Genomic DNA, 24,642 nt, shown 5'->3' with positions numbered 1-24,642 from the left:
CATCCTGAGTCGAGCCGTTGAAAGTCGGGGACCGTCCGCACTTTGCTTTGTTCCCACGGCACTCTGTACACGGCAGTTTACCGGCAGTGCAGACCCTAATCCTCTGCGGGCTCTGTCTCCACGTGAGGATGTCACATCGCCTGAGAGCCGGCTCCATAGTTTGTTCTTCGCTCCTGGCCACGTTGGAAAAGCCCTAGAAATAAGGAGAGTCCAGCTCCGGGACTTGTCATGCCCAGTCCTTTACTTAGAGAGTTTTGGAGGACTTTTAACTTAGGATGAACCCTGGGAAAAGTCTTTCAAGAACACTCTTGTATTTCAGTTGTTCTCAAGAGCATATACCACAAACTTGTATCACGCTGTCGATTTTCTCCTGCCCATCTTGGCTGCGATAACCAGATAACCATACTGGGTTTGGTTTCTGGTGGCCCTTCTACAAATTAGTAGTTACTGTGGAAACATGGAGTGTTCAGACAGGGCTCTGTGATGACCAGTTCTCGTAGTTGAGCTTTTTTGGCATGCTCTCAGGATTTGTTTGGTTTAAGAAGAAGACATTTCTGGAATGGCTCCTGTATGTGCATTAACAAGGCATAATAGTCCTTGGTTTCCTTTTGTTATTTTTAGTGTTGGTATTGTCACAGCAAAAAAGGATATTTAGATAAAGGTCATTGCTTCAGCGAACTTTGTGTTCCAGGTGCTAGGAAGCAGAGCATTTGTCCTGGGAAGCTGTTACTAACTACCCTGGAAACGGGGGCTTGAATGAGCCAACCACACCTTGTGTTTTATCCATTGTCTTCCTCTGGGGAGCAGAACACTTTATAAACGTTAACTCTTTTACCCTCTGGGCACCTCCACTTAAAAGGTAAATAAGACTGAAGGCTCGCTCTTCTCCAGTATAGATGAGGAAACGTCAGCCCAGAGAGGGAAATTACTGGATCCGAGGAAGGGGAGGCGTTCCTGGCCTGGGGTGTTTGGAGTCCGCACCGTGGACCAGGCAGCCTGGGGGCCGCTGGCACCCAGGAGCCGCCCCTTTCTGCTTCCCGGAGGCGGGCGGGGTTGGGCCTTCTGTCGCGCGTGGAATGTGAAAGGCTGCGGAGAGGAGCAGCTATTCTTCACTGCTCCGCGCTCCTCTAAAAGGAGGGAGAAATCAATACACATTTTCTCCTACCGGCGCTGGCGGCGCTCTGCCTCCTTGTCCGCGCCCAGCTCTCCATCCTGCAGGGGAGGCATAGCCGGGCAGCAAAACAGAGTCACCAGCTTCCAGGGGCAGAAACTCAAACCACTCATTTTGCACGGAGCAGCCAGGCTTTTAAAAACCAGTCCCATAACCGGCCGAGGTCATCAGATTGCTGACTTCAGCGACTAGCTGGTGAACCGAGGCGCGTGGGTGGGGGGCGGCCCTGTCGCAGACACCCGGAAGCTGATGGCTCCTGGGCGCTCCTCCTGGGGATAGGTGCCCTGGCAGGTGTCTGGGAGAAACCTTTTTTCCAGATTTCTCTCCTCTGATTTATGGAGGAGAGGAGGAAGTTCTTTGAAGGAAACCATTAAAAACCAAGAAAGAGTGACAGATGGAGGGCATCAGTTTGCATTCTGTCAGTTAATGTAAGTGAACTGTCCAAACAAGATCCCTATCTCAGGGAGGATTTTATTTTTTAATCAGAACATGTGGTGTTGATACCTATAACTTTGTAGCTTCCTGCCATTATACAGTTAAGTGTTGGACATGAATAACAGAGAATCTGCTGCCATGATTAGCAAAGGTAGTTTAGGTGGCAGAATCGCCCTGCAGGGCCTGGTGCCGTCAGTGGCCGGTTTATTGGAGTTGGACGCAGTGCCAAGCTGGGGACATGGGCACTCGGGCTGTAGGCGGCTTTTGCACCCAGGAGACCGTCAGGTCTGAGAGCGTGGATGAGTTGGCCAGGGGAGGGGTGGAGAGAGAAGAGAGGAGGGCCTAGAACAGAACCCAGGAGAAGGGCTACGGGAGGAAGATAAAAAAAAGACCAAGAGGGCAGAGCACAAACGGAACAGGGGTGGTCGCACCCTGGGGGGGAGCGTGTGGACGGTGGCCTTTGTGTCCTGCTGGCTGAGCCAAGCCCCGGGGCGAGGCCGCCCAGAGTTGCTCCGGGTATTTGTGTGCTCAGTAGTTGCTGCCTTTACGTTCGGATTAGGACTGGGTATTTTTGGTAAAGTAAGTCCTCCAATATATCACCAGAAGTAATAGAATGCCCTTCTGAAACTCTGTGGGTTGACGACAGATACCCTTGTTAATTTCTGTGTGTTTTGACCCCCTCAGAGTAGCCTTAAACTGGAGCTGAGAGAAGCGTCATACGCCCGCCCTCGCCTGGCCCTGGGTGGTTGGGCAGCGGTCCTGATAGGGATACAAATGTAACTCAGTGTCAGCCTCCCTTTCCGCGGGGTTGAAGGAAGTGATTCACGTCTAAGCAGCGAAGCATTCCCTGGCTTTTTAACAGGAGCTGTTAAGAGGGGGTGCTGTTTGGACAAGGACCTTCATCTTCCTGAAGCCAGCAGTCACAAACCCGTAAACACAACACCGGCCAACTCTATTGCCAGCATCGCGGGGGCTTGGCGTTAATATTAAACATCGCCAGCAAGGCAGAGAGCTCCGCAGCCCAGCCACAGAATAAAAATAAATAAAAGTAAAGAGAAGACGCCGCTAAAAGCGGTGAGATGATTTGTCGTCTTCCCTTTGTGAGGCCGTTTGTCTTCTCTCGTGTCAAATCTGTTATAAAACAGTCAAACTGTGAAAGTGGAAATCATCCCAGGAATATGGAATATTAATGCACAGGAGAGGAGGCGACATCCCTTTTGTCAACAGTCCCTCCCACCCCCCTCCACTTTTTGCAAGTCCCACCAAGGTAAATTATTTTTCTTTAAAAGAATTGGAAAAACTTGAAACTAGCGGTAGGGTTGATGGAAGTTTCAAGTGTTTTTCTTCCTTGTGTAAGTGGAGTGAATTTGTTAACTGGCTTGGGAGCAAGGAGGGAGCGCAAGTGGGGAGAAAACCTTTACAGATTCACCCCTCGCTCCCTCTCACCTCTCCTTCCTGCTCCCAGCCATTCAGTTCCTTTGTTTGGGGCCTGAACCTGCATCTTTGAACATTTATAAATCTTGAGTCTGTCTGATGTTCAGGAGAGAGGCCAGAGGCCGTGTCATCATCTGTAATTTAAAGCTGTAAGGCTAAAAGCATTTGCAGAGGTTTGAAGGACCTGGTTCTGACCTGACCAAAGGAGCGAAATGGAACAGACCTTCCCGAGTCTCCTTCAAGCACTGGGGAGGATGGTGAGGAGAGCAGACACTCTAGGTAATTTATGGCCGCAGTTTGCTGGGAGCCTTGCTAGTTGCCTGGTCTACTGAGAAATGTGTCGTGTGCTGCCACCTTGTGGCAGATTTGGGCAGCTGCGGTGGGCTGCCTTGGAGCTTGTGAAGAGTTGAGCCTGGTTCTGGTGGGAGATTTGCCTTGGGTCCAGATTTATGTAATTAGTGATAGGTGAGGGCATTCTCTGAGTCACTATTACTCTGCTAACTTGATCCTGTTAAGAAATAAGACCTCAATAAAAGAAGGTCGCTTTTTTCTCTTTTCATGTTTCTTGGTTGTGTGTGTGTGTGTGTGCGCGCGCGCGCGTGTTATTTTTTGGTATGCAGTTGTGCCGGCGTTTCAGGAGAGAAGCCCGAGACCCACTTTTTGCTAAGTGCTGGCCTTTCGGCTGCATTCAAGAATTCTGAGTCTTCTACTCGTAGTTTTTTTTTTTACATCATCCTACGTGATGCTCCCTCCTTACGGGACGTACTTCTGTCCCCTCGCCTGCATTGTCTGCCTCACAACGCAGGCTCCCTGAGAGATGAAGGCCCGGAGTGTGGGCCCTGCCTCTCATCCCGCTGCTGTGATGTGCGCGCGGCCCCCAGGAGCGCAGGGCAGCCTCCTGCCATCTGGACCGATATAGGTTCCCCTCTTAGGTCATAGAAACAGTTCTCAGGCATCTTCCTCTCGCCTGTAAGGTCTCTGATACAGAGTAGAATGGATTGGGGTCAGAGGAAGCAGAAGGAATGAAAGGTTAAGGGAGGCGCAGTCTCATCTCTAGTATTTGGGGAGCAGGCCTCAAAGCAGCCAGAAAGCTAGGTTGGGAGGACCCCTTGGATTGGTGCCAGGTGATGACTGGTAAGATATCATTTTCAGTTGCCACTTGGGATGCCCTGGGCACGTTGGCAGGCAGAACAGAGAGACTGGAAGCTCTGTGAGGGCAGGAGAGGACGGGCTGAGAACAGAGGAGGTGGTAGAGCTCTCCCTGCGCACCTGGGCCGCCTGGACTGTCCAGACAGGTGGGTGTGGGCTCGGAGAGAGGGGCCCTCCCCGTCAGCTTGTCAGCAACCTGGGGGGCTCCGAGGGGCTCCTCCAGGCCGGCAGGAGAACTCCAGCTCTGTCATAGCGGGAATGGAGTGAACTGTTTCTTTTCACCCAGAAGAGACCAGATTTAGTCAGGGGAAGGGAGCAGTGGTTGAAATGCTGCCACAGGGAGGAGCGAGGAGCTGTCTGTCCTGGCTCCGGAGGACTGGGCTGTGGGAGGGGTCCCACAGCAGCTGAGGGGCGCCCGGCAGAGGGAGGATACTGCCGCCTCTCCGAGTGGAGGGGGCTGTCCAGACAGAGTTACCCGATACGTTCTCCTTCCCCACGCAGGTTCCGCTGCATCGGCTTGTCTCTGTGATCCTACGGAAACCTAGCAGAGCAAATAGGCATTCCTGTGTATTTTATGAATTTATTATACCTTTGTGTTATACTTTGAGGCCAGGGACCATCCTCACCTAATACACACTTATAAGCTTCTACAGCACTAGTAAGTAACATGTTTTCCAAACACAAACGTGAAAAAAAGCATGCATCAGTAACATTGCCAATGATTTTTAAAAGTTCATCTGCAGTCAGCAACCACAGTGGTCAGTGTGAGTTTCTGTTCTTGCTGTGTCTCTACTGACTCACAGGGATTCGGGTTTTGTCGAGGTTCTGCTGGACACGAGTGCTGCTGGAATTGGAGCCCTCAGTCTCACTTTCCCTTTGTGCGTTTCGTCACCCTTGGATTCTCAAATGTATGTCTAAGACATCAAGTTCTGCACAAGCATGCAGCACAGGGCCCTCGGGTGTGCAGGGAAGGGGAGGGGATTATGGGGCAGGGAGGGCGCCCCCGCCCAGTACCCTCTGGGATGCGTCTTGTATATTTAGGGAGGACACCCCCCTCCACCCCCACAGTGAAGCAACTGATGAACAATCTCAAATTAATCAAGGACAAATTCTGTGTATAGTTATAATCAGGAAAGCAGTGATATTGTTTCTACGGGCACACGCTGAAATCCCTGCATATGGTACTTGCTTGGAGAATGGGATGTACTTTTGGAGGCTGTGCAGGTTTCTTGAGGGAGCGGTGGCCTGGCTGCTTTCTCCCTGCTGGCTGTTTGCCTTTGGCCACAGGGCCAGGTGGGTGCAGCTTGGGGGTGTCCAGGCCAGAGGAGGAGGGGGAAGAGGAGCAGGGTGTCTGGGGCGAGGCCTGTGTGGCTCCTTCAGTCCCACGACCCCCCCGCACAGATCCTCTGCAGGGTTCAGGTGCTCCTTTGTACCGTTTGCCCCGATGATGGCCTGAAAGCCCCTGGTCTGTGTCACGGTCAGTGAGGTGTGTGCGTGGCCGGACGGCACCGTGACGCATGTCCACCCGCGTTTCGTTTAGGGCTGCTTCAAACCTCGCCCGCCACTCAAGTGATGGCATCTCACAGCCAGTTCGACTGGGCGCGCTTAAGTCTCTTCACAAGGGTCACATGATAAATAAGCCGAATCCCAGTACACACACACGCACACGCACACACACGCACACACGCACACACGCACGCACGCTGTGTCTTTATGGAAGATGGCTGCTAATCCATGATCATTTTTTTCCAGAAACAGGTTTTATGATAATATAGTAAAAATATTAAATTAGAAAATGCCTCACTAAGGGTTATAAAACCTTACTACATTAGAGATAGGTAATTATCCCCTCTACAGCCTAAATGACAGTTTAAAAGAAATAAAAATGTTAGTGCCCATTACCTGCTTTTGTAGGTTGCAATAAAGGGTAAGTTAAATTTTAATTCAAGGAAGAGCCCCTGCTATCGACCTTCTACCTTAGGTCCAAGTCCTGTTAATTACTCTGTAGCTTATTCTCCTGCATGATACCCACATTAATACATTTTCTACAATGGACATTCCCACTGGCCATTGAGGCCAGGAATGTGGGGGGAGGGTGACAGAGGGGGGAAGGCATTTCAGCTCAGTGATTCAAATCTTGATTCTTAATGTGAGAGGGAGCAGGAATTATATATTTTTTAAAAAACCAACTTCATTATGCATAGCCTTAAGGGGACCTCAAGTATTAAACTATACGCTTACCCTGGAGAATCGGATGGAGATGAGGTTAACCTGAAGGATTGATAGTTTAGCTTCTCTGGGTGGCTCAGTCCCGGTTAGGAAGGATGCTGCAGGGGAAAATGCTTTGTGCAGCAGAAGACAGTCCGACCCTCTGTCCCATGGTGGCTTTTCATTACCTAGTTCTGTTTTTAGTTTTGTGTTCCTGCCTTGGGATGGGACAGGGATATGGACGCATCCTGTTGCTTTCCAGATGCCTTCGCCTCCCCTGAGCACTGGCCCCAGGTCTAGCATCTGCCTGGGTTTGGGGCAACGCCCAGGACGCCCTCTGCCCCAGTCTTCCTCCTGGGCCGTGCAGAGATCTTCCCACCGGAAAGGAGACACAGAGAGGTGGCAGGAGTCACATTTCCAGCTCTTTCCTGAGAGGCTCTCAGCAGCCCTGCCTGAGAGCCTGCCCGAGCCGGAGCTGCCCGTTCTCCTTCTCCCTCGCCTTTCGCGGTTGTCCTGTCCAGGCACGGAGCCCCTCCTTACCCTGACATGGGACGTTACTCCGGAGTGGGGAGCCTCACAAAAGGACCGGTCAATATACGGTGTAGGGATTGCGACCGGCCGTGACCCAGGACTGGGTAACGGAGCCCTGCCCGTCAGGTGGCTTCCTGGTCTTTATTCTCAGCAAAATTGCAGGAGAACCTAGTTGAGTTGTCAGCTGGTAGATCATTAAAACAGAGTTTTGGTGGTAGATCACTCTGTGATTGGGTGGGGGGCGGCTAATTCAGAAGGAATTAAAGGAATTGAGTATCATTGCTTTAACAAAACTCTCCCATTCCCACGTCTGCTTGTTTGTGTGGCAAGGTTTCTCATCACTTCGGTCTACAAAAACTAAAAAATAGGAATAGACTTGGTGCTGAACCCTCTTTCATTCTAGCAATAAATTATATTCATCCATGGGATGGGAATGGAGGGGAGAGCCTCATCCATATCATTGAGAGATAATTTCCAGTAACATTCTACATATTTATGTATATTAAAATTTTACCAAAATTATACATTTTATTATATTGTTATTGTGTATATTAGTTGTATCCTAATAATAACTGTAATGATAACACAATCCAGAAGTAATTTTTAAAAATTACTTAGAGCCTTATGGTCCCAAGAAATTAAAATATTTCAACTTTGCAAATTTCAAAAAGTGTTTCAATTTGCATACTTATTTTTGTGGCCAAGAAGTATGATAGTGTGATCAATAAAAGACTTCCAAGCATAAAACAACTATAGTAGGACAAAAGTCTGTAGGGAAAAATCAGATGGAAATACAAGTTTAAAAAGAGAAAGATGCTGTAAATTTTCCAATTTAAAGAGTTTGTTTATGTGTTGTTTAAGTGAGTGATGATGGGTATCAGATCAGTATGGCATATAGATTCCATTGGGCATATTACAAAAGGGATGTAAGAGTTATTTTAAAAGTTGGTATTCACAGATTTGTGGTAATTATATCCTTTGTGACTATTAACTTCATCAAGAAAAATTTTATATGTCAACTTAAAAACGTGTGCAGGGGCTGCGGGATTTTGTAGAGTTCTGTTAGGGGTTACGCAGAGAGGCTCGAGGACCAGACCCTGGACCCCACCCTTTGTGGCCGTGGTTTTCCCAGCTCTGTCCCCGGCGGATCCTCCGCAGGGAAAAAGAAGGGCTGGGGCCGAGCTGAGCCGCCGGAGTCTGGGGGTCTTCCTCCTGGTGATGCTCCTGGACCCCAGGAGGGTCTGCTTTGTCCATCTCTAGAGTCCTTAGAGTTGGGGCTGAGGGGGATGGAGGCGGGGGAAGAGGAGACGGGAACAGAAAGGTCGCTTAGGAGGCCGGCATCGCATTCTGGGTAAGAGATGGTAAGATCTGAAATAATGGAGCCTGGAGGAGCAGGGAAGTTCGAGATACTTTGAAGGTAAAAACGGTCACTGATTGGTGGTCATGGGTGAGGAAGACTTAAAGTTGAAATTGCTTGGGGATTCTTAGATTCGAATAATCCCTTACTCATATTTTCTCTCTTTTCTGTAAAAATATTTTAAGAACCCAGACCACTCAGCTTTCCAAGTTGCTTTGCCATGAACAGCTGCATGTTTTTCAGCTTTGCCCACCTGAGTGTGAAATGATGTTCTATCAAAACATGGGTTTCAGCATTTCCCTCTCTGCTCCTGACACGTGAACCCTGCTGTGGGCAGTAACTGCCGCCTTAGCCCAGGCGGTTTGCTGATGTCACCACGCGGAGAGGAAGCGTCTGCTCGGTGGCAACGATGGGGTCTGGTGCAGGCGAGCACGGCGAGGCTGGGAAGGGATGATTGTGAAGGGCTAAATGGCACGGTGGCTCTGCAGCTCCCTCTCGTCAGATGTCGCAGCCTTAAAGCCACACTGTCCTCTTTGTCCTGGCGACTCTCCCCTTAACACCATTTAATTTCTTTGTGGAAATGGCTAGAGAGACTTGTACTTTCTGGCAAGTAGGCAGGCCATCGCGTGATAAAGTGACCCCTGGGCAGGGCATCGCTGTCCTTTACTTGATGGAGCTGGTGATTTGGCAGCCACTGCTTCTGGAAGCGAGACCGCCTGCCTCTCATTTGCATGTGGTCTGAAGCTGCCTTCCGCCTTTGTACGCGCGCGCGTGTCCGGGGCCCGGCCAAGGCTGAGCCAGGCAGATGTGTACAGCTCAGGAACAAAAGAGACCCTGGAGCTCCGGGTGAACCTGCATCCTTTGTTTATAGTAGGTCCAGGGGCACCATGGTCGGCTGAGGGCACCGGCAAATTCTTGCAATAAAATTCCTATGATAATACAGGAGACCCACTGTTTTCTGGCTGCACTTTCCCTGCCTGCCACGTGGTCCCCAGCATGATAAGGTTTGTTTATATCCGTGGCTTCTGTGGTTCCTTTTTAAAGACTTTTCCCTTTCAAAAAGTTTTAATATGCTATTCCTATTGCTGGGTTTTCTAATTATAATGTCTCTTTTGGTACACACCACTATAGTAAGGTGACTTCAAAAACAGACTTGTAAGTTTTTGGGTTGAAGTCTGGCTGGACCAAAAATAGCTGTTTGAAGGGTGGGTTTTTTTTTTGGTCTTCTGTTTTGTTTTGAAAATCAGATTTGCTGATGTTGACTCTCAGATGATGAGAGCAGTTCTGTTAGGAAAAGCCTGTTTTCCTAACAAGGAGGGCAGGCCTTGAAAACATAAGCAGAGCAGGCACAGCTTTCTCTGAGGTCGTTTACTCGCTGGTCCATGGCCTTCGCCCAGGTGCCTGCCCTCCTTCCCCAAGGGCACGGGCGTGGTCCCCGCCCCCCTGTGGGTTTGACCTGCTTGTACCCTCCTGGCTCCTGGCATCTCCGCAGGGAGACTCTGCCTTCCATCCAGGGAAGTGTTCTGGAGCTGTGGGCTCGGTGCCGGTGCTGGGAGGGCCTCGCCCACCCCGACGGGTGCCTTTGGCCAGGTGATGGTGGAAACAGGTGGCAAGTGGTCATTTACTTCATTTTCAGGGACGCAAGACCCTGGCATGTTTGGCCTTTTTTTTAACGTCAGACCCAGCTTTAGAAATAAATTAGCCCATCGAATTATTTATTAGATGGAGAATAGCGGAAGGGCTGGGGCGTGGGGAAGAGCCTTGGTGCCCGAGCAGCTGCACGTGTGCTGGTAATTGGAATCTTGTTGCTGGGTCATTTTCATTGTTTTTCAAGTACTGCCAAGTCCAAGAAAATGTATGAAAACTGAATTACATCCCCTACATCCCAAGTCTGATTGAATCCTCCTCCTTGTGTGGCAGTCTCATACATCCTATTAAAATATTCAATCTTGTTTTCTTATTTGAAGAGCCTGTGTATAAAGGGCAAACTTATAGAAAACTCGTTCCCTGGAGACAGGGTATCCAGCCACGCTGGACTATTTACATATTCTGCTGTTTGGCCGCTTCTAGGTTCCTGCTCTCCTTCGTATTTGTGAATAAGAGCTGTGGGATGCATTTTTAATTATGTGGCTGTGTTTCCAGTTGAAGAATCAGACTGGGGTATTTCCCAGCTTCTTGGTTCTTTTTTAACCTTGAAAAGTTAACCAACGCGTTAACCAGTTTGTTTCGTTGGTCTTCCAGGACAGAGCTGTATCGATCTCTTTTTGGCCAACTCAACCCCCCTGACGAAGGCCACGGGGACTGACGGCGCCCATTTCCCTGTGGCCTGGGGCCCGAGGTGGGACCTCCACACGCCCAGCCCCACAGAGAGGAACTCGGGAAGTCCAGGGAACGTGTGCTGTTCAGAACACGGGCCTGACGAGTGCCCGGAAACCTGGAATCCAGCATCTGTGTCACTAGTGCGTCCGCGTGCAAAGGGCTCGCCCCCCACGGCCTTGAACCCACCACAAATAAAGAGTGTTTTTACTGTCGCCGCCGCTGCCACACTCGATTCCTTAAGCAGCACAGAGTGAGTGATGTAGCGTTCCCGCACGGTGACAGGTTCTTTGGGAGGGTTTTCATTGTTTTCCCAGCCAAATGGCCTTCTTTCGCAATATAAAATACTTCATGGCAGCAATAATCCTAGGGTAGATGCCGCTTTCGGGGCGAGTCACGTTTAGCGCTTGATCGCGGCTGTGAGGAGCGGGGAGCCCCCCAAAACCTGTCAGCTGCGCGCCGGAGGCATTGGAGCTTGGAGGTGTCTGCCTATTTGTTGCTAGGTGCAAATCTCTGACTTCTTTTTTGTTTCCTCTTTTCACCCATAAGGATTCTTCCAGAGTCCCTTTCCATTCTCACCATTCCTGAATCACTTTATTGAGATTAGCTCTGGTGTAAATCTAGCAGGGGGAAATGATTCACTTGTTTTTCATCCAAAGGTCAAAAGCTGGAAATTAAATCCCCATAAGGGGGATTTATTGGCCTGCTGTGGTCAGTATGCAATGAGACAATCTTGCATAAGTAATTTGTGCGTGCCCGCACTCAAGGCCGACCATCTCCCGGGTCCTTTGCCCAAATCTGTATTTTGAGCTATGGAATTAAAGGAATGTTGCATACAGGCAGCTGAGGGCATTTGTAGTTAATAACTAGTCATTGTTTTTAGAGTCAGGTTTTGGTACTGTTTTAAAATGTCAAATCCAAGTGACAGGTTTTTGTGCCCAGGAATCCCACGTGTCTTTGACGTGGTGTCCGGGGACTATGACACAGCGCCTAGAGGCTCCAAACGAAGTGAGTCTGGAATGTGATCTGCATCACAGGTTAGTATTAACATCTGAGTGTGTCTGCTGGGCTCCGACGGGGCAAATGCGGGGAGGAGGATTTCTCCGTCTCACATTAATTGGACCTTGGTACATCCTGATCTGTTTTTCTTATCTTGGTAAGTTAACCTCTTGGGCTTGATTGTCAGGGAAACGTTTAATTTTCAGTGTGCCTCCAGTTACCTAAAAGATCACTCAACGGAAATAGAAGATTTCCCCCACAGTCACTCCCTTCACCATGATCACTTTTTAAAATATAGACCATCCAACCCCATCCATCTAGCCTGAGGATCCCGGATAAACCCACGTTAGAACAGCAAGTAAGTAACCTCTTAACCTGGCAATTCCCGTGAGCGTGATGCAGACCCATGATTCCTAAAGAGATGGAACCTTTGTCACAGTCACTCTCTACCTGAAGAAGAAAAAAATTTAAGCAGGTACTTCAAAATATTTGGAGTCCATAATGTTTAATTAAAATGAATTAAAATCAGGAGAGATGAGAAAGAACGGATAGAATTTTCAGTAAAGGGAGGCTTGCATTTTAAAATTCAGAGGACCACCCTCCTTCCAGCCAAGAATAAATTGGAAACTATTTTAATTGACACGGATACTGCAATTCAACTGTTACTAGAAAGACAGATTAGTTGATTGATTTGCATTTTAATAAAACGAATACTTTACATTTTGGTGGCTAATGCTGATTTTGAAATGAGTTGAGAACTGTTATCAAGAGTTTCAATCCAGGGCCCTTTTTCAGTGTTGACTGAAGCATTCCTCCCTTTTGTGCGGAGTTGGCTTATTTTCTTTTTGTCCAGTTGCCTCCTTCACGCATGGCCCTCCTAAACCACAGCCCCCGAAGACACCATCAGAGCCGTGAGGAAACCGCAGGGCCCACCCAGCCCAGGTTTGCACCCGGGGCCGGAAGCAGGCCGTGGGCTTTTCCCTTCGGGATAGAGAAGTTAAGGCCGGTTTCTCGTCTTAGTTTATTTTACGTCAAAAATTAATTACAGAAAAGTGGAAGGAACAAACGGAAATAAGACTCGGTTGTAACCCCACCACTCAGAAAGATCCCCTCCTCGTAGTTAACTTGTGTTCCTTCGTAGCCCTCTTCAGTGTAGACGCTGTGATACCCAGTAGACTCCTCTCTGGGGGGAGGGCCCAGGGAGCAGTGCAGGTGGAAGACTTCGTTTTTCCTTCTGGGACTGTTTGAACTGTTACCCTCTTAAAAACAGTGAAAACAAAATGTCCGTGCAGCATGTCCCCCTCCGCATCACACACGTATACCACCCGTTGAGAACCAGTGGTACGTTGTATTCTGCATTTTAATACTAATAGTAGAGGGGAAGGTTGTTTCCACGTTTTTGCAGATCTCATTGAAGTATTTTAACTGCTAACTGATAATTCCATTGGGGGCATGTCTCTTCAGTACTGAACCAGATCCTCTCTTGTTGAACACTTAAATTGTTATAATTGTTTGCTATTATGAATGATGTTATAGGAAAATATTTGTGCATAAAGCTTGTTGGTTGTCTTTTAAAATTATTGGGTTTTTTGGCATAGATTTTGGGGAGTAAAGTGAACCAAGTGAAAGAGTCCAAGTATTTCAAAGGCTCTTGGTCCCTATGACGGAGGCTTGTTTTAGGGCCCGTGCACTTCTCACCTGCCCTAGTCTGGACCATCTGCAGCAAAGGGTGTTGAAAGGCAGAGAGGAGGTTGGCCCTGGAGTCTGATCCTGTGGTTTATTTCTTGCTCCCCAGGGAACCCTTCAAATCAGCATCCTCCTCTGGGAGGATTAAAGAGCTGCTGCCTGTAATGTGCTTTGAGATGCTCCAATGAAAGATGGTGGACAAATAGGAAGTGACACCATCCTCTCCCTCCCCAGCCCTCCTATCTGTTTTCTGGCTGCTAGATGGCATACAATTTGCTCTCCACCCTCCCCAGTGGTTTTCATGCTCTTGCTACTTTCAATGCCTTCATCCTGGGGATCTCCCCGGTGGGTTTTCCTTGCCTTGTCTGGGTTTATGTTCCTCCCCATACTGTCTTTGGTGCGTAGCCATTCTTTCCAGGTCACCGACCAAGAACGCTTGTTGAGCATCATTTGGAAACCCTGAGAGCCAACAGAACACCAGAGAAAGCCAGCTCCGACTAGTTCAGCAACAGATACTGCATCTCCAGTTTTAAAAAGTAGTTTCCTTTCAGTGGTTGAGTTTCCTGGTCTCCGCATATGACTTCTCCAAGATTATTGCCTGTTTATCTCTTACCATTTCATCCAAAGGGAGGTGAGTTTGAGTCTCAATGGATCCAAATGGGACATTCGTCAATGTCCACCCCGGAGGGGTCACTGTATATGCGGGACACCAAGATCTGTGTCTCCCTGGGCCAGGCTCACAGGTGAGGCAGATGCGTCTCAGCAGAACTATAGAGAGTAGAGGTAAAGGGTGTCATGGAGAAGCCTGAGGCTGTGGCTGCAGAAATGTGGGTGTTTTATGCCAGGGCAGCTGGTGCCCGTCTGCTGACACCCTGATAGGCTACCCTGTGCACGTGGTGTTTAAGAAAGGCAAATACAAGCAGTGAGCCTTGCCTAAAGTGAAGGAACCTTGTTTTCTGCATCTGAGTTTATTTTTACTTTTTGATTTATGTGTGTGTGTGTGTGTGTGTGTGTGTGTGTACTGGGGCGGGGGGGGGGCAGTTGTGCTAGGCATTAAGTTGAGTTTGCCTTGGTCATTCTCTTTTTTTGTTTAAATCTTATCTACCTCATTTCCTTTCTTTTTTTTTTTGCTTTGTTTTTCTTCATAACATATCAAAAATAATTGCCAGTAATTTGGTCAGTTCATTAACTAATTCTTATGTCCAAGGGGGGATCCGTATCGCCCTGCTGATACGTATATGTTCAGTTTGTCCAACAGCTATATTGATGAAGCCCTCGTTACCTGCTCCTTGTCTGGAGAGGAGGGGAACGGTGCAAATGCAGAGTAAGTATGCCTTATCTAACTTCGTTTTTCTTGCATGTCTGTAGATTTCCTTTACCGGGCCTTCCTTGCCCATCGTGTGGGGTCTGTTAATAATAAGGTCATCGCCTCAGCAGCATTTATATTCCTGAGAAGTTTGCTTGGTTTATTTCCCTGGTTCAGGGTTCTCATTTCATTTGTTGAGGTCAAGGACACTGAATTCTCAGAAAAGAGAATTTTAAAGAATGTAGAGAAAAACAAAACAAAACAATCCCACATTACCGATAGGGTAGGAAAAGAATATAAGGTCCCCAGTAGGCATGGTGACAGTAACACATAAAGATTCCTGCCCACCCTCCTCCATCCCTGTCTTCCTCTTTATGGCTGGGTTGGAAATGAGCTCAGGCGCCCTCGGCCGGCAGGCTCCCCGCCACGTGGTGCTGGCTGCTTCTGCCGCCGTCATCTACCCTCCCCGAGGTGTTTAGGGGTGTTACCCGGCTCTCACAGAGACTTGGGGGCACAGAATTCATCCTTGAGGGGGCTGATGTGACATTCTGAGTCAAGGACAGATTTGAACAGAAGGTGGCGTAGTGGCAAGAACCTTGGATCAGAAATCAGACCGGCCAGGGTGTGACCTTGAGGAAGTCTTTTGACCTCTGGGGCTCAGAGGTCCTCCTCAGTACTGTGAGGGTCAGCCACGCTGGCTCCTGAGGACCTCCTCGTCCTAAAGCAGCTGTTTCTATGGAAAGGCAGCTAGGGTCTAGCACCGATGCAGGAATGTTTTTCCCATCCATTCATTCAGGCATGTGTTGACCTCCTGCTGTGTGCCAGGCGCTGGGGGGAGGTTTACAGAGCACAGGGTTGTTTGGGCAGGTGACCTGGTCTCTTGCGGGGCTCTGGTCCCCTCTTCAGTCGAGTGAGTCCCGAATCCTCTAACTTCGGTCTGATCAGACCCATTATCTGCGCTGGAGTTGCCTCTGTTAATCCTGGCGGGACTCCTGGCAGCGCAGGCTGTGGCCGTTTTTCAGGCTCAGCATCACTCTCCCAGGGCTCCGGTTCTACAGGTCGAGAGCTCGGCCTGGCAGGAGGGCAGCAGCCCTGGTGCTCGCGGGCTTCCAAGAGCCCGACCCCGGGATGGCCGGGGGCGTTAGTACGCAGGTGGGGCTGACGCTGAGCGCCCCGCACCTAGGCCGCTGCTCGGTGGCTCCCTCTCCTCCACGGCGAGGGCGGCTCCGGGCTCTAGGGCTTCCTGCGCCCTCGTGGCCAGCTGCCTTCCCCTCTTACCTTCCTGGGCAGCCTCTTCTAACCCCAGGCACGTCCAGAGGGTCTAGACCACAGCTGTCCAGTAGCACTTCCGGGGATGATGGGAGCCCAGTCCAGTCAGTAGTCACCAGCCACGTGTGGCTTTTGAGCCTTTGCAGCGTTGCTGGTGGCTACCGGATTGGCTAGATGAGGTCCATGCGGGTACTTCCCAGCCTTTCGCAAGTCACAGTAAACGCCAGAGCTGGAGCCGGGTAAGTACTAACAGGTGGGGCGGCGAGAGCTGCCGCTGTCCCGAGGCCGAGGGGCCCAGCCGGCTCGCGGGCCCTGCTCCAGGCTCGGGCGGCGGCCTAGAGTGTGACCTGGGGCTCACGAGGGGGCGGGAGGCGAGGGGTTTCCCGCCTTGGTGCCCCGCGTGGCCGAGGGGAGCCTGGGAGCGAACCCGGCCCTGCTCTCCTCCTGAGGGTTTAGGCCAGGAACGGACTCCCTGAGGCCATAAAATTATTTTCCAGTTTGACTCCTGTGTCCTTTAAAGTTGTAGCGCACTGCACTTGGTTTCAAGAGCTAAACGTAAGGCTAATGCGGAACACTTTCCATGTGATAACTCCGAGTTTATATTGTTGGGGGAGATAATATTGTTGGGGGAGATAAGCCGTAGGAGCAGGTGCTTTTGAATTCACTTATCGGCGTTCGCGCAGCCTCCGCGCCGCCTCCGCGCCGCCTCGCCCCCCACCTGGGCGCTGTGATGTTCCGGGAGGGTCTCGGCAGCGGAGGCTTTTCATCTGCTGACCTCGCTGCTAAGGTCAGGCCTTTGTTCGCGGCGGGAGCGCGGGCCCAGGTGTGCGTCGGCAGGAGGGGAGGGGAGGGGAGGCGAGGGGAGGCGGGGGGTGGGGAGCGCGGCCCTGCGGAGAGTCTGCGTGTCAAGCTCACATCCTGGTCTTCGTGGAGGAGGGTAAGGGGACGAAGGCAATGCCTAGTTCTCAGTTATGTAATTAAACCGAGATGTGCCTTTCTGAACGAACAAAAAGGGCCAAGGACAGCTTAATTGAAACCTTAAGATTGCTTCTCCAGGAGTGGCCCGAGCAAGCGGGCCGAGGCAGACTGTTACCGTCTGGCTGGCGGGCCACGTGACCCCCGCAGGTGCCGTCCATGGCGGGGGGGGCGGTTCGCTTGGCACGGGAGCCTCCCCTTCGCTTCCTGGGAGGATGAGCCTTTGGTTCCTCGGGTCCCAACTGGCCGCGCTGATACCGCCTGGGCTCGGCGCTGACCTTCCTGTCGCCCTGTGGGTCCCGAAATAGCAGTGCCTGGCAGCACCCCCCGACCGGTCTCGAGGGCCTTTAAAAGGCACGCCTCTCTCAGCGAGGCCGTCGGCGAGGACGGCTGTGACGAAGTCGTTCATTACCAGATAAGTGACGGCGAAACGGTGACGCTTTATTAACTGCAGAAAGGGCTGCTCCTCAGAACCCAGGCGTGCGCTCTTGATACCTGTTTATCTACTTGCTCCGGACTGGAGCAAGTAGATAAATAAATCCTCTCTCCTTCCCTCTCCCCCACCCTCAGAAGAGAATTTCAACTTTAAGACAAACAACTTCATTTACAAGTGTGTCTCTAATTAGCTGCAGAATTAGGAAAGCTGAGTTTTCCCCCATAGATCGGCTAAACCCTCGAGGGAGACTGGTGGGATAGAGAGAATCGCATTTCCAATTATTTTGTTGAATTGCTAATTTAGTTATTGTGCCTGGTGTAATTGTGATGGGTATTGGGTGTGCAATTCAATTTGTTTTAAATATTTGTGGGAAGGCTGATTAGTAATGGAGCTGACCTATTTTGTGGCCCAAACTGAGGAAAAAAAGCCTAAAACACAACACCCACAAAGATATAGTTTGTTTCCATTTTTATTCTGATCTCTCTCATCCTCTTAAGACCATTGATGCAACAAAAGGATTAAATTAAAAGATGACAGCACTTTGATCTTCTCCCTTTGAAAGCTTAACTGTCCTTGGTCGTTTAACATGCAGATATTTTAGGGTGGAGTTTCAGATGCAAGGCTGGAGTTGAGAGGTTTCTGCCTCCCATAATTGCGCCTTTGTATGTGCCTAGACGTCGTTTGGGTGGCTGACTTTTGTATGCGCGGGTATCAGGCGGTGGAGGTAGTGTTTGCAGCACCCAGGGCCAAATCACTCCAGCTCCTGGGGCTGGGAAACTCTGTGGGAAGGCAGGCACCTTCCCTCCAGGCAGCGCCGCTCTAAGGGGTCGGCGACCCGTGCAGTGTTTGCACCTGCTCTGCCGCGGGTAGGCCCCGCTGTTGGTTAGTTGAGCCTGGGCGCTTGTGACCAGGGTTAGGTGTGAAGTCCCTTCACTGCTGGCTGTGACGTCAGGCAGGGCTCCCTGACGGCCGGCCGAGCTCGAATTTCCCTCTTCAGGGTCTCCCCACCACTCAGCCAGCGTCTGGACCAGCAGGAGTACCTGTGATGTAATATTGTTTACATGCCTGTTGGGTGCTGAGTAAATCAGTCCAGCCTGGGCCTGGAGCAGGGCTGTGGCTTGTAGGGAAGAGCATTAGCTAGGGCTCTGCTGGGACTTGAGGTCACAGAAACAAAGTGCAGGGCTCTGCCTGGTTATTGTGAAACGTGCGTGTGAGTACCAGGTTTTGTGACGGCCAAGGTTGCTTGCAGGTGACTGGAGCCCTCACCCCCAGTGGTCATCCTGCTGGGCCCCTGCCGGGTCCCAGCAAGGCCTTCTCAGACACAGGCAGGGCTTGGTTGGGTGAGATCAGAGGGAGATAGACCAGAATAGATTTGGAGGAAAAGTAGTAATAAAATGGGTCATAGAAGCAAAATGATTCTAAAAAGATCATTTTGTAACTCGATTAAAAGGTACCAGGGTCAGTCTCTGTGTTTAGCTGCTGAATAGAAGTTTAAACTTTATTCCTACATGAGAGATCAACAGGGGTCTTGCTTTTCTCTCAACAAGACTTTCTCAGGGAACTGGGAGGGAAGACCTAGTGGACACAGCTCTGGATCTGGAGGATCTGAGTCCTATGGGAGGGTAGACAGGAAGACTGTCATTGCACAAGCAATGCTGTGAGCTGAATAGAAACCACTCCCTGGGGAGTCTGCGAGGGTCTCGGCACAGAGAACAGTGGGTGTTGGAGGAGGGGTTTGTGGAAACAGGAGCAGAGGCAGGAGGGCAGGCTGTTGGGTGTTGGTGGTAAGGTTAGTGCACTCCTACTCCCTGCTGGTTACAGTTTTTTGCAGCTTTGATATTGAGGTGTAATTTACTTAGCATAATATTCACTCATTGTAAATGTACAGTTTCAGGATTTTTAGTAAGTCTGTAGGGCTGTGCTACCTGAATCAACACACTCCATTTTTAGAACATTTCATCACCCCAGCAAATAATTTTGTGCTGGTTTGCAGTCAATCCTCAATACCATCCCTGCCCCAGGGCAATGACTGATCTGCTTTCTGTAACTATAGATTTGTCTTTTCTGGGTGTTTCATTTAAATAGGATCATATTGTACAATATGTAGTCTTTGTGTGCGGCTTCTTTCACTGAGCTTAAGGTTCATCCCGCAGAGCATATGTGGTTAATTTGTTTCTTTTTGTTGCTGACTGGCACCCAGTGTATGGATACACCATATTTTATCTATCTCTTTGCCTATTGATGACCATTTGGGTTGTTTCCAGATTTTGGCCATTGTGTATAAAGCTGATATAAACAATCACAAGTCTTTGTGGAACATGTTTTCATTTCTCTTGGCTGGATACCTAGGTGTGGAATTTTTTTTTTTTAATTGGGGTACAGTTGCTTTACAATGTTGTGTTCGTTTCTGAATTGCTGGGTCATATGGTAAGTTTATGTTTAAACTTTTGAGAAACAGCCTAAATGTTTTCCACAGTGGCTGTACCACTTTGCATTCCCACCAGCAATGTGAGAATTCCAGTTGCTCCACAGCCTCACTTCTTCTTGTCTATATTGTGATTGTAGCCATTCTAGTGAGCAGTGGGGCTCTCACTGTGGCTTTAATTTCTATTTCCTTAACGACTAGTGATGTGGAACAGCTTTTCATGTGTTGATTAGCCATTCATGTATCTACCTTCTTTGGTGAAACGTCTTTTCAGATCTTTGGCTCATTTTTAATTGAGTTGCTTGTCTTATTACATAGTAAGAATTCTTTATATATTCTAAATACAGATTCCTTATCAGAAAATGATTTGCAAATATTTTCTCCCAGTCTATAGTGAGCCTTTTTATTTTAATGTTGTCTTTTGAATCAAAAATGTTTAAAATTTTGATGTTCTAGTTTATCAGTTTTTTTTTTCTTTTATGGATTGTTTTTGGTGTCAGATCTAAAAAATCTTTGTGTGACCCAAGGTCATAAAGATTTTTCTCCTGTTTTCCTCAGAAGTTTTATACTTTTAACTCTTACATTTAGGTTTATAATCCATTTTGAGTTAATTTTTGCATATGATGTGAGGGTCTAAAAATATAATTTTGCATGTGCATATCCAGTTGTCCCAGTATCATTTGTTGGAAAGACTATTTTTCCCCTTGTTGAAGTGCCTTAACTCCTCTGTAGAAAATCAATTGACCATAAATGTGAGGATTTATTTCCAGCCTCTTAATTTTGTTCCATTCTATTTGCCTGTTTTTACACCAGTGAAAGTTTTGTAATTGGATAGTTTAAGTCCTCCAAATTTTTATCAAAATCATTTTTTCGGCTATTCTGGTCCATTGTATTTCCATGTACATTTTGGGATAAATTTGTTCATTTCTGTAACAATGCCTGCTGGGATTTTGATAGGGATTACATTGAATCTATAGATCAATTTAAGGAGAACTGCCATCTTAACAATGTTGTCTTCCAATCCATGAACATGGAATATATCTCCTCATTTATTTATATTCAGTTTCTCTCAGCAGTGTTTTATAATTTTCAGTGTATAAATCTTGCAGTTCTTTTGTCAGATTTATTCCTAAGTATTTTATTGTTTTTGATGATATTGTCAATGAAATGTTTTTCCTTAATTTCATTTTTGGATTGTTCCTTGCTAGTATATAGAAATGCAGTTGATTTTTTTGGTGGTTCTAGTTTTAAAAAATGGATCTCTCCCACAGGATCATTTCATCTGTGAATAAAGACAGTTTTAATCCTTTCTTTCCAATATATAAGCCTTTAATTTTTATTTATTTAGCCTATTGCACTTGCTAGAGCCTCTGATACAATGCTGAGTAGAAGTGGCAAGGGTTAATATTCTTGCCTTATTCCTGATCTTAAGAGGAAAAACATTCAGTCTTTTCACTGTTAAGTATGACATTAGTTGAGGTTTTTCATAGATGCCCTTTGTCAGGTTGAGGAAATTCCTTTCTCTTCATAGTTTGTAGAAAATTTTTATCTGGAATGGCTGTTGGATTTTACGAAATGCTTTTTCTGCATCTATTGAGATGATCATGTATTTTTTTTCCTTTATTCTATTAATATGGTGTATTACATTAATTCATTTGGATGTTAAATGCACTTTGCAGTCCTGGGACAAATCTCACCTGGCTATGGTGTATAATTTTTTAAAAATATGTTGCTGGGTTCAATTTGCTAGTATTTGCTAAGGACTTTTCTGTCTATCTTCATGAGAGATATTGGTCTATAGTTTTCCTTTCTTGTGATGTCTTTGTGGGCTTTGGTATCAGGATAATACTGGCACTCTAGAATGAACTGGAAAATGTTCTCTTCTGTTCTCCGAAAAAGTTTGTGAAAGATTGGTATTTCTTCTTTAAATATTTGATAGCAAATTCAGCAGTGAAATCTTCCAGGACTGGGCGTTTCTTTGTGAGAACGTTTTTAATTACTTTTTTTTTTTTTAACGTGTTAAAGGTCTATTCAGATTTTCTGTTTCTTCTCGTTAGTTTTGGTAAATTTGTGTCTTTCTAGGACATTTTATTTAAGTTGTCTAATTTGTTGACATAGAATGGCTTATAAAATTCCTTTATAATCCTTTCAATTTCAGTACAAGGTCACTAGCAGGGTCTCCTCTTTCATTTCTGATTTTGGAAATTTTGTCTTCTCTTTTCATCTTGTTTGTCAATTTAAAAAAATCTTTTCAAAGCACTGACTTTTGGTTTTATTAATTTTTCTCTATTTTTTGTTTGCTGTCTAATCAGTTACCACTCTAGTCTTTATTTTTTCATTAATTCTGCTCACTTCGGGTTTAGTTTGTTCTCCCTCCCCCCCCCTCCCCGTTTCTTAGGATGGAAGTTATTGATCTTGCAAGGGCCTGTTACTATTGAATTGTCTATTTATTCTCTTTTTTTTCCTGGCTGCATTGGGTCTTTGTTGCTGCATGCAGACTTTCTCTAGTTGTGGCGAGCGGGGGCTACTCTTTGTTGCAGTGCATGGGCTTCTCACTGCAGTGGCTTCTCTTGTTGCAGAGCACGGGCTCTAGGCACGTGGGCTTCAGTAGTTGCAGTACATGGGCTCAATAGTTGTGGCTCGCGGGCTCTGGAGTGCAGGCTCAGTAGTTGTGGCACACGGGCTTAGTTGCTCCGTGGCATGTGGGATCTTCCTGGACCAGGGATCGAACCTGTGTCCCCTGCATTGGCAGGTGGATTCTTAACTACTGCGCCACCAGGGAAGTCCTATTCTTTTATTTACTTCTGTTAATTTTTCCCTTATGTATTTTGGAGCTCTGTTTTTAGGTGTGTATACATTTGTAATTGTTGCAGCTCCTGACAAATTGATGCTTTAATCATTATAATTTTTCCTTTGTCTCTAGTGATATTTATCTTAATGTATATTTTCTCCAGTGTTAATGTAGCCACTCCAGCTCTCCTATGGTTACTGTTTATATGGTATATGGTTTTCTATACTTTGTCTTTGAATCTAAAGTGTGTTTCTTGTAGACAGCATAGAGTTATTTGTATCTAGTTTGACAGTCTCTGCCTTTTGATTGGAGTGTTTAGTCCTTTCAAACTTAGTGTAGTTACTGCTAAGTTTTTTATCCATTTGTTCCTCCTTTATTGCCTTCTTTTGTTGCCTTCTTTTGTGTTAAGTAGTATGCCATTTTAATTCCATTGTTGTTGTATTTACTATGTATTTATTCTTTTTTAAAAATTGTGGTAAAATACTTAAAACTTACAATCTTAACCATTTAAAAGTGTACAGTTCAGTAATGTTAAGTATATTCCCATTGTTGTGCAACAGATCTCCAGAACTTACTCATTTTGCAAAAACTGAAACTCTATACCCACTAAGCAATAACTCCCCATTTTCCTCTCCCTCAGCCCCTGGTAACAACCATTGTACATTCTTTTTCATGAATTTTGACTACTTTATTTTTTATTTAAAAAAAAATTTTGGCCACACCATGCGGCATGCAGGATCTTAGTTCCCTGACCAGGGATTGAGCCCGTGCCCCCTACATTGGAAGAGCAGAGTCTTACCCACTGGACTACCAGGGAAATCCCTTGACTACTTTAGCTATCTCATATAAATGGAATCATACTGTATTTGTCTTTTTTGTGACTGGCTTATTTCACAAAGCATAATGTTCTCTGCTTTCAATTCTTTTGGATATATATCTAGAATTGGGATTGTTGGGTCATATGGTAATTCTATTTTTAATTTTTTTGAGGAATTGCCATACTGTTTTCCATAGTGGTTGCACCATTTTACAATTTCACCAACAGTGCAAAGAGTCCTAATTTCTCTACATCTTTGCCAACACTGTTTTCTGATAGAAGCCATCCTGATGGGTGTGGGGTGATATCTCATTGTGATTGATTTGCATTTCTCTAAAGATTAGTGATGCTGAGCATCTTTTCATGTGCTTTTTGGCCATTTGTATATAACCTTAAGAGAAATGTCTATCCAAGTTGTATGCCCATTTTAAAATCAAGTTATTTGGGTTTTTCTGTTGTTGAATTGTAGAAGTTCTTTATACATTCTGCATATTAATCCCCTATTAGATATATCATTTGCATTTACTATATATTTTTAAGTTATTTTCTTAGTGGTTGTTCTAGGGATTACATTACAATCTGAGATAAATACTAACTTCTGGTAAAATATAGGAATTTGTTTTTGATATAGCTCAATTTTTCTTCCCCTTTGTCTAATTATCATATCACATTTATATATGCTATAGACCCCCAAAATATAGCAATATAATTATTGTTTTATGTAATTTTATTTCTTTTACAAAGTTAAAAGAATACACACACTCAGTCTTTTATATTTACTCATATATTTACCTTTTCAAGTACCTCTCCATATCTTTGTGTAGATTCAAATTACCATCTGGAATCATCTGAATGATTGTCTTTAATTCTTATAAAGCAAATTTTAGATCACTGAATTCTTCCCCTTTTTTGGTGGTGGTGGGGGATATCTTTATTTCATCTCTGTTTTGCTGGATATAGGATTTTTGGTTGACAGTTGTTTAAATTCTTGTAGCACTTTGAATATATCAGCCCACTGCCTTCTAGCTTCCATTGCTGTTATTTGTCATTTATTATTTGTTTTGTTGTTCCTTGATGAGTTGTTTTTCTCTAGCTTTTTTCAAGACTTTGTCTTTTAACAGGTTGGCTATGAAGTGTCTAGGTATAGATCTTTTTGTATGTATCCTCCTTGGGATCTATTGAGCTTCTTGGATCTGCAGGTTGTTTTCCATCATATTTGGAAGGTTTCAGCCATGATTTCTTCAAATATTTTTCCTGTCCCTTTCTCTACCCTCCTTCTGGCATTCCCATTACACGTCAATTGTTATACCTGATGTTGTTGTATGGATCTCTGAGGC

The 24,642-nt window shown here is 46.7% G+C and overlaps 2 protein-coding genes across 8 annotated transcripts in view; one reads left to right on the top strand and one right to left on the bottom strand.

Moving 5' to 3' along the window:
- AATF (apoptosis antagonizing transcription factor) overlaps positions 1 to 10,816 on the top strand; it is a 95,480-nt gene extending 84,664 nt beyond the window's left edge. For both annotated transcript variants that reach the window (XR_010838091.1, XM_059048638.2), the window contains one exon: positions 10,527 to 10,816. Coding sequence is in view for 1 of the 2 variants with exons in the window: in XM_059048638.2 (XP_058904621.1) it covers positions 10,527 to 10,590 (64 nt within the window). In the remaining variant the exon portion in view is untranslated. The remainder of the gene's footprint in view (positions 1 to 10,526) is intronic.
- Positions 1 to 24,642, bottom strand: part of ACACA (acetyl-CoA carboxylase alpha) — a 375,954-nt gene that overhangs the window by 53,987 nt on the left and 297,325 nt on the right. For 5 of the 6 annotated variants that reach the window (XM_067020788.1, XM_067020791.1, XM_067020786.1 and 2 more), the window contains one exon: positions 17,736 to 18,312. The exons of the other annotated variant lie outside the window; for it this stretch is intronic. In XM_067020788.1, the coding sequence (XP_066876889.1) occupies positions 18,186 to 18,312 (127 nt within the window). In that variant the 3' untranslated portion in view covers positions 17,736 to 18,185. Of the gene's footprint in view, positions 1 to 17,735; positions 18,313 to 24,642 lie in introns of those variants that run through there. 6 annotated transcript variants of the gene reach the window in all.

The sequence above is a fragment of the Kogia breviceps genome, chromosome 19 (assembly GCF_026419965.1).
Source record: "Kogia breviceps isolate mKogBre1 chromosome 19, mKogBre1 haplotype 1, whole genome shotgun sequence".
In the NCBI taxonomy this organism is placed as follows: domain Eukaryota; kingdom Metazoa; phylum Chordata; class Mammalia; order Artiodactyla; family Physeteridae; genus Kogia; species Kogia breviceps.
Note: the sequence above shows the minus strand (reverse complement) of the source record. Positions and strands in the feature narration are given on the sequence as shown.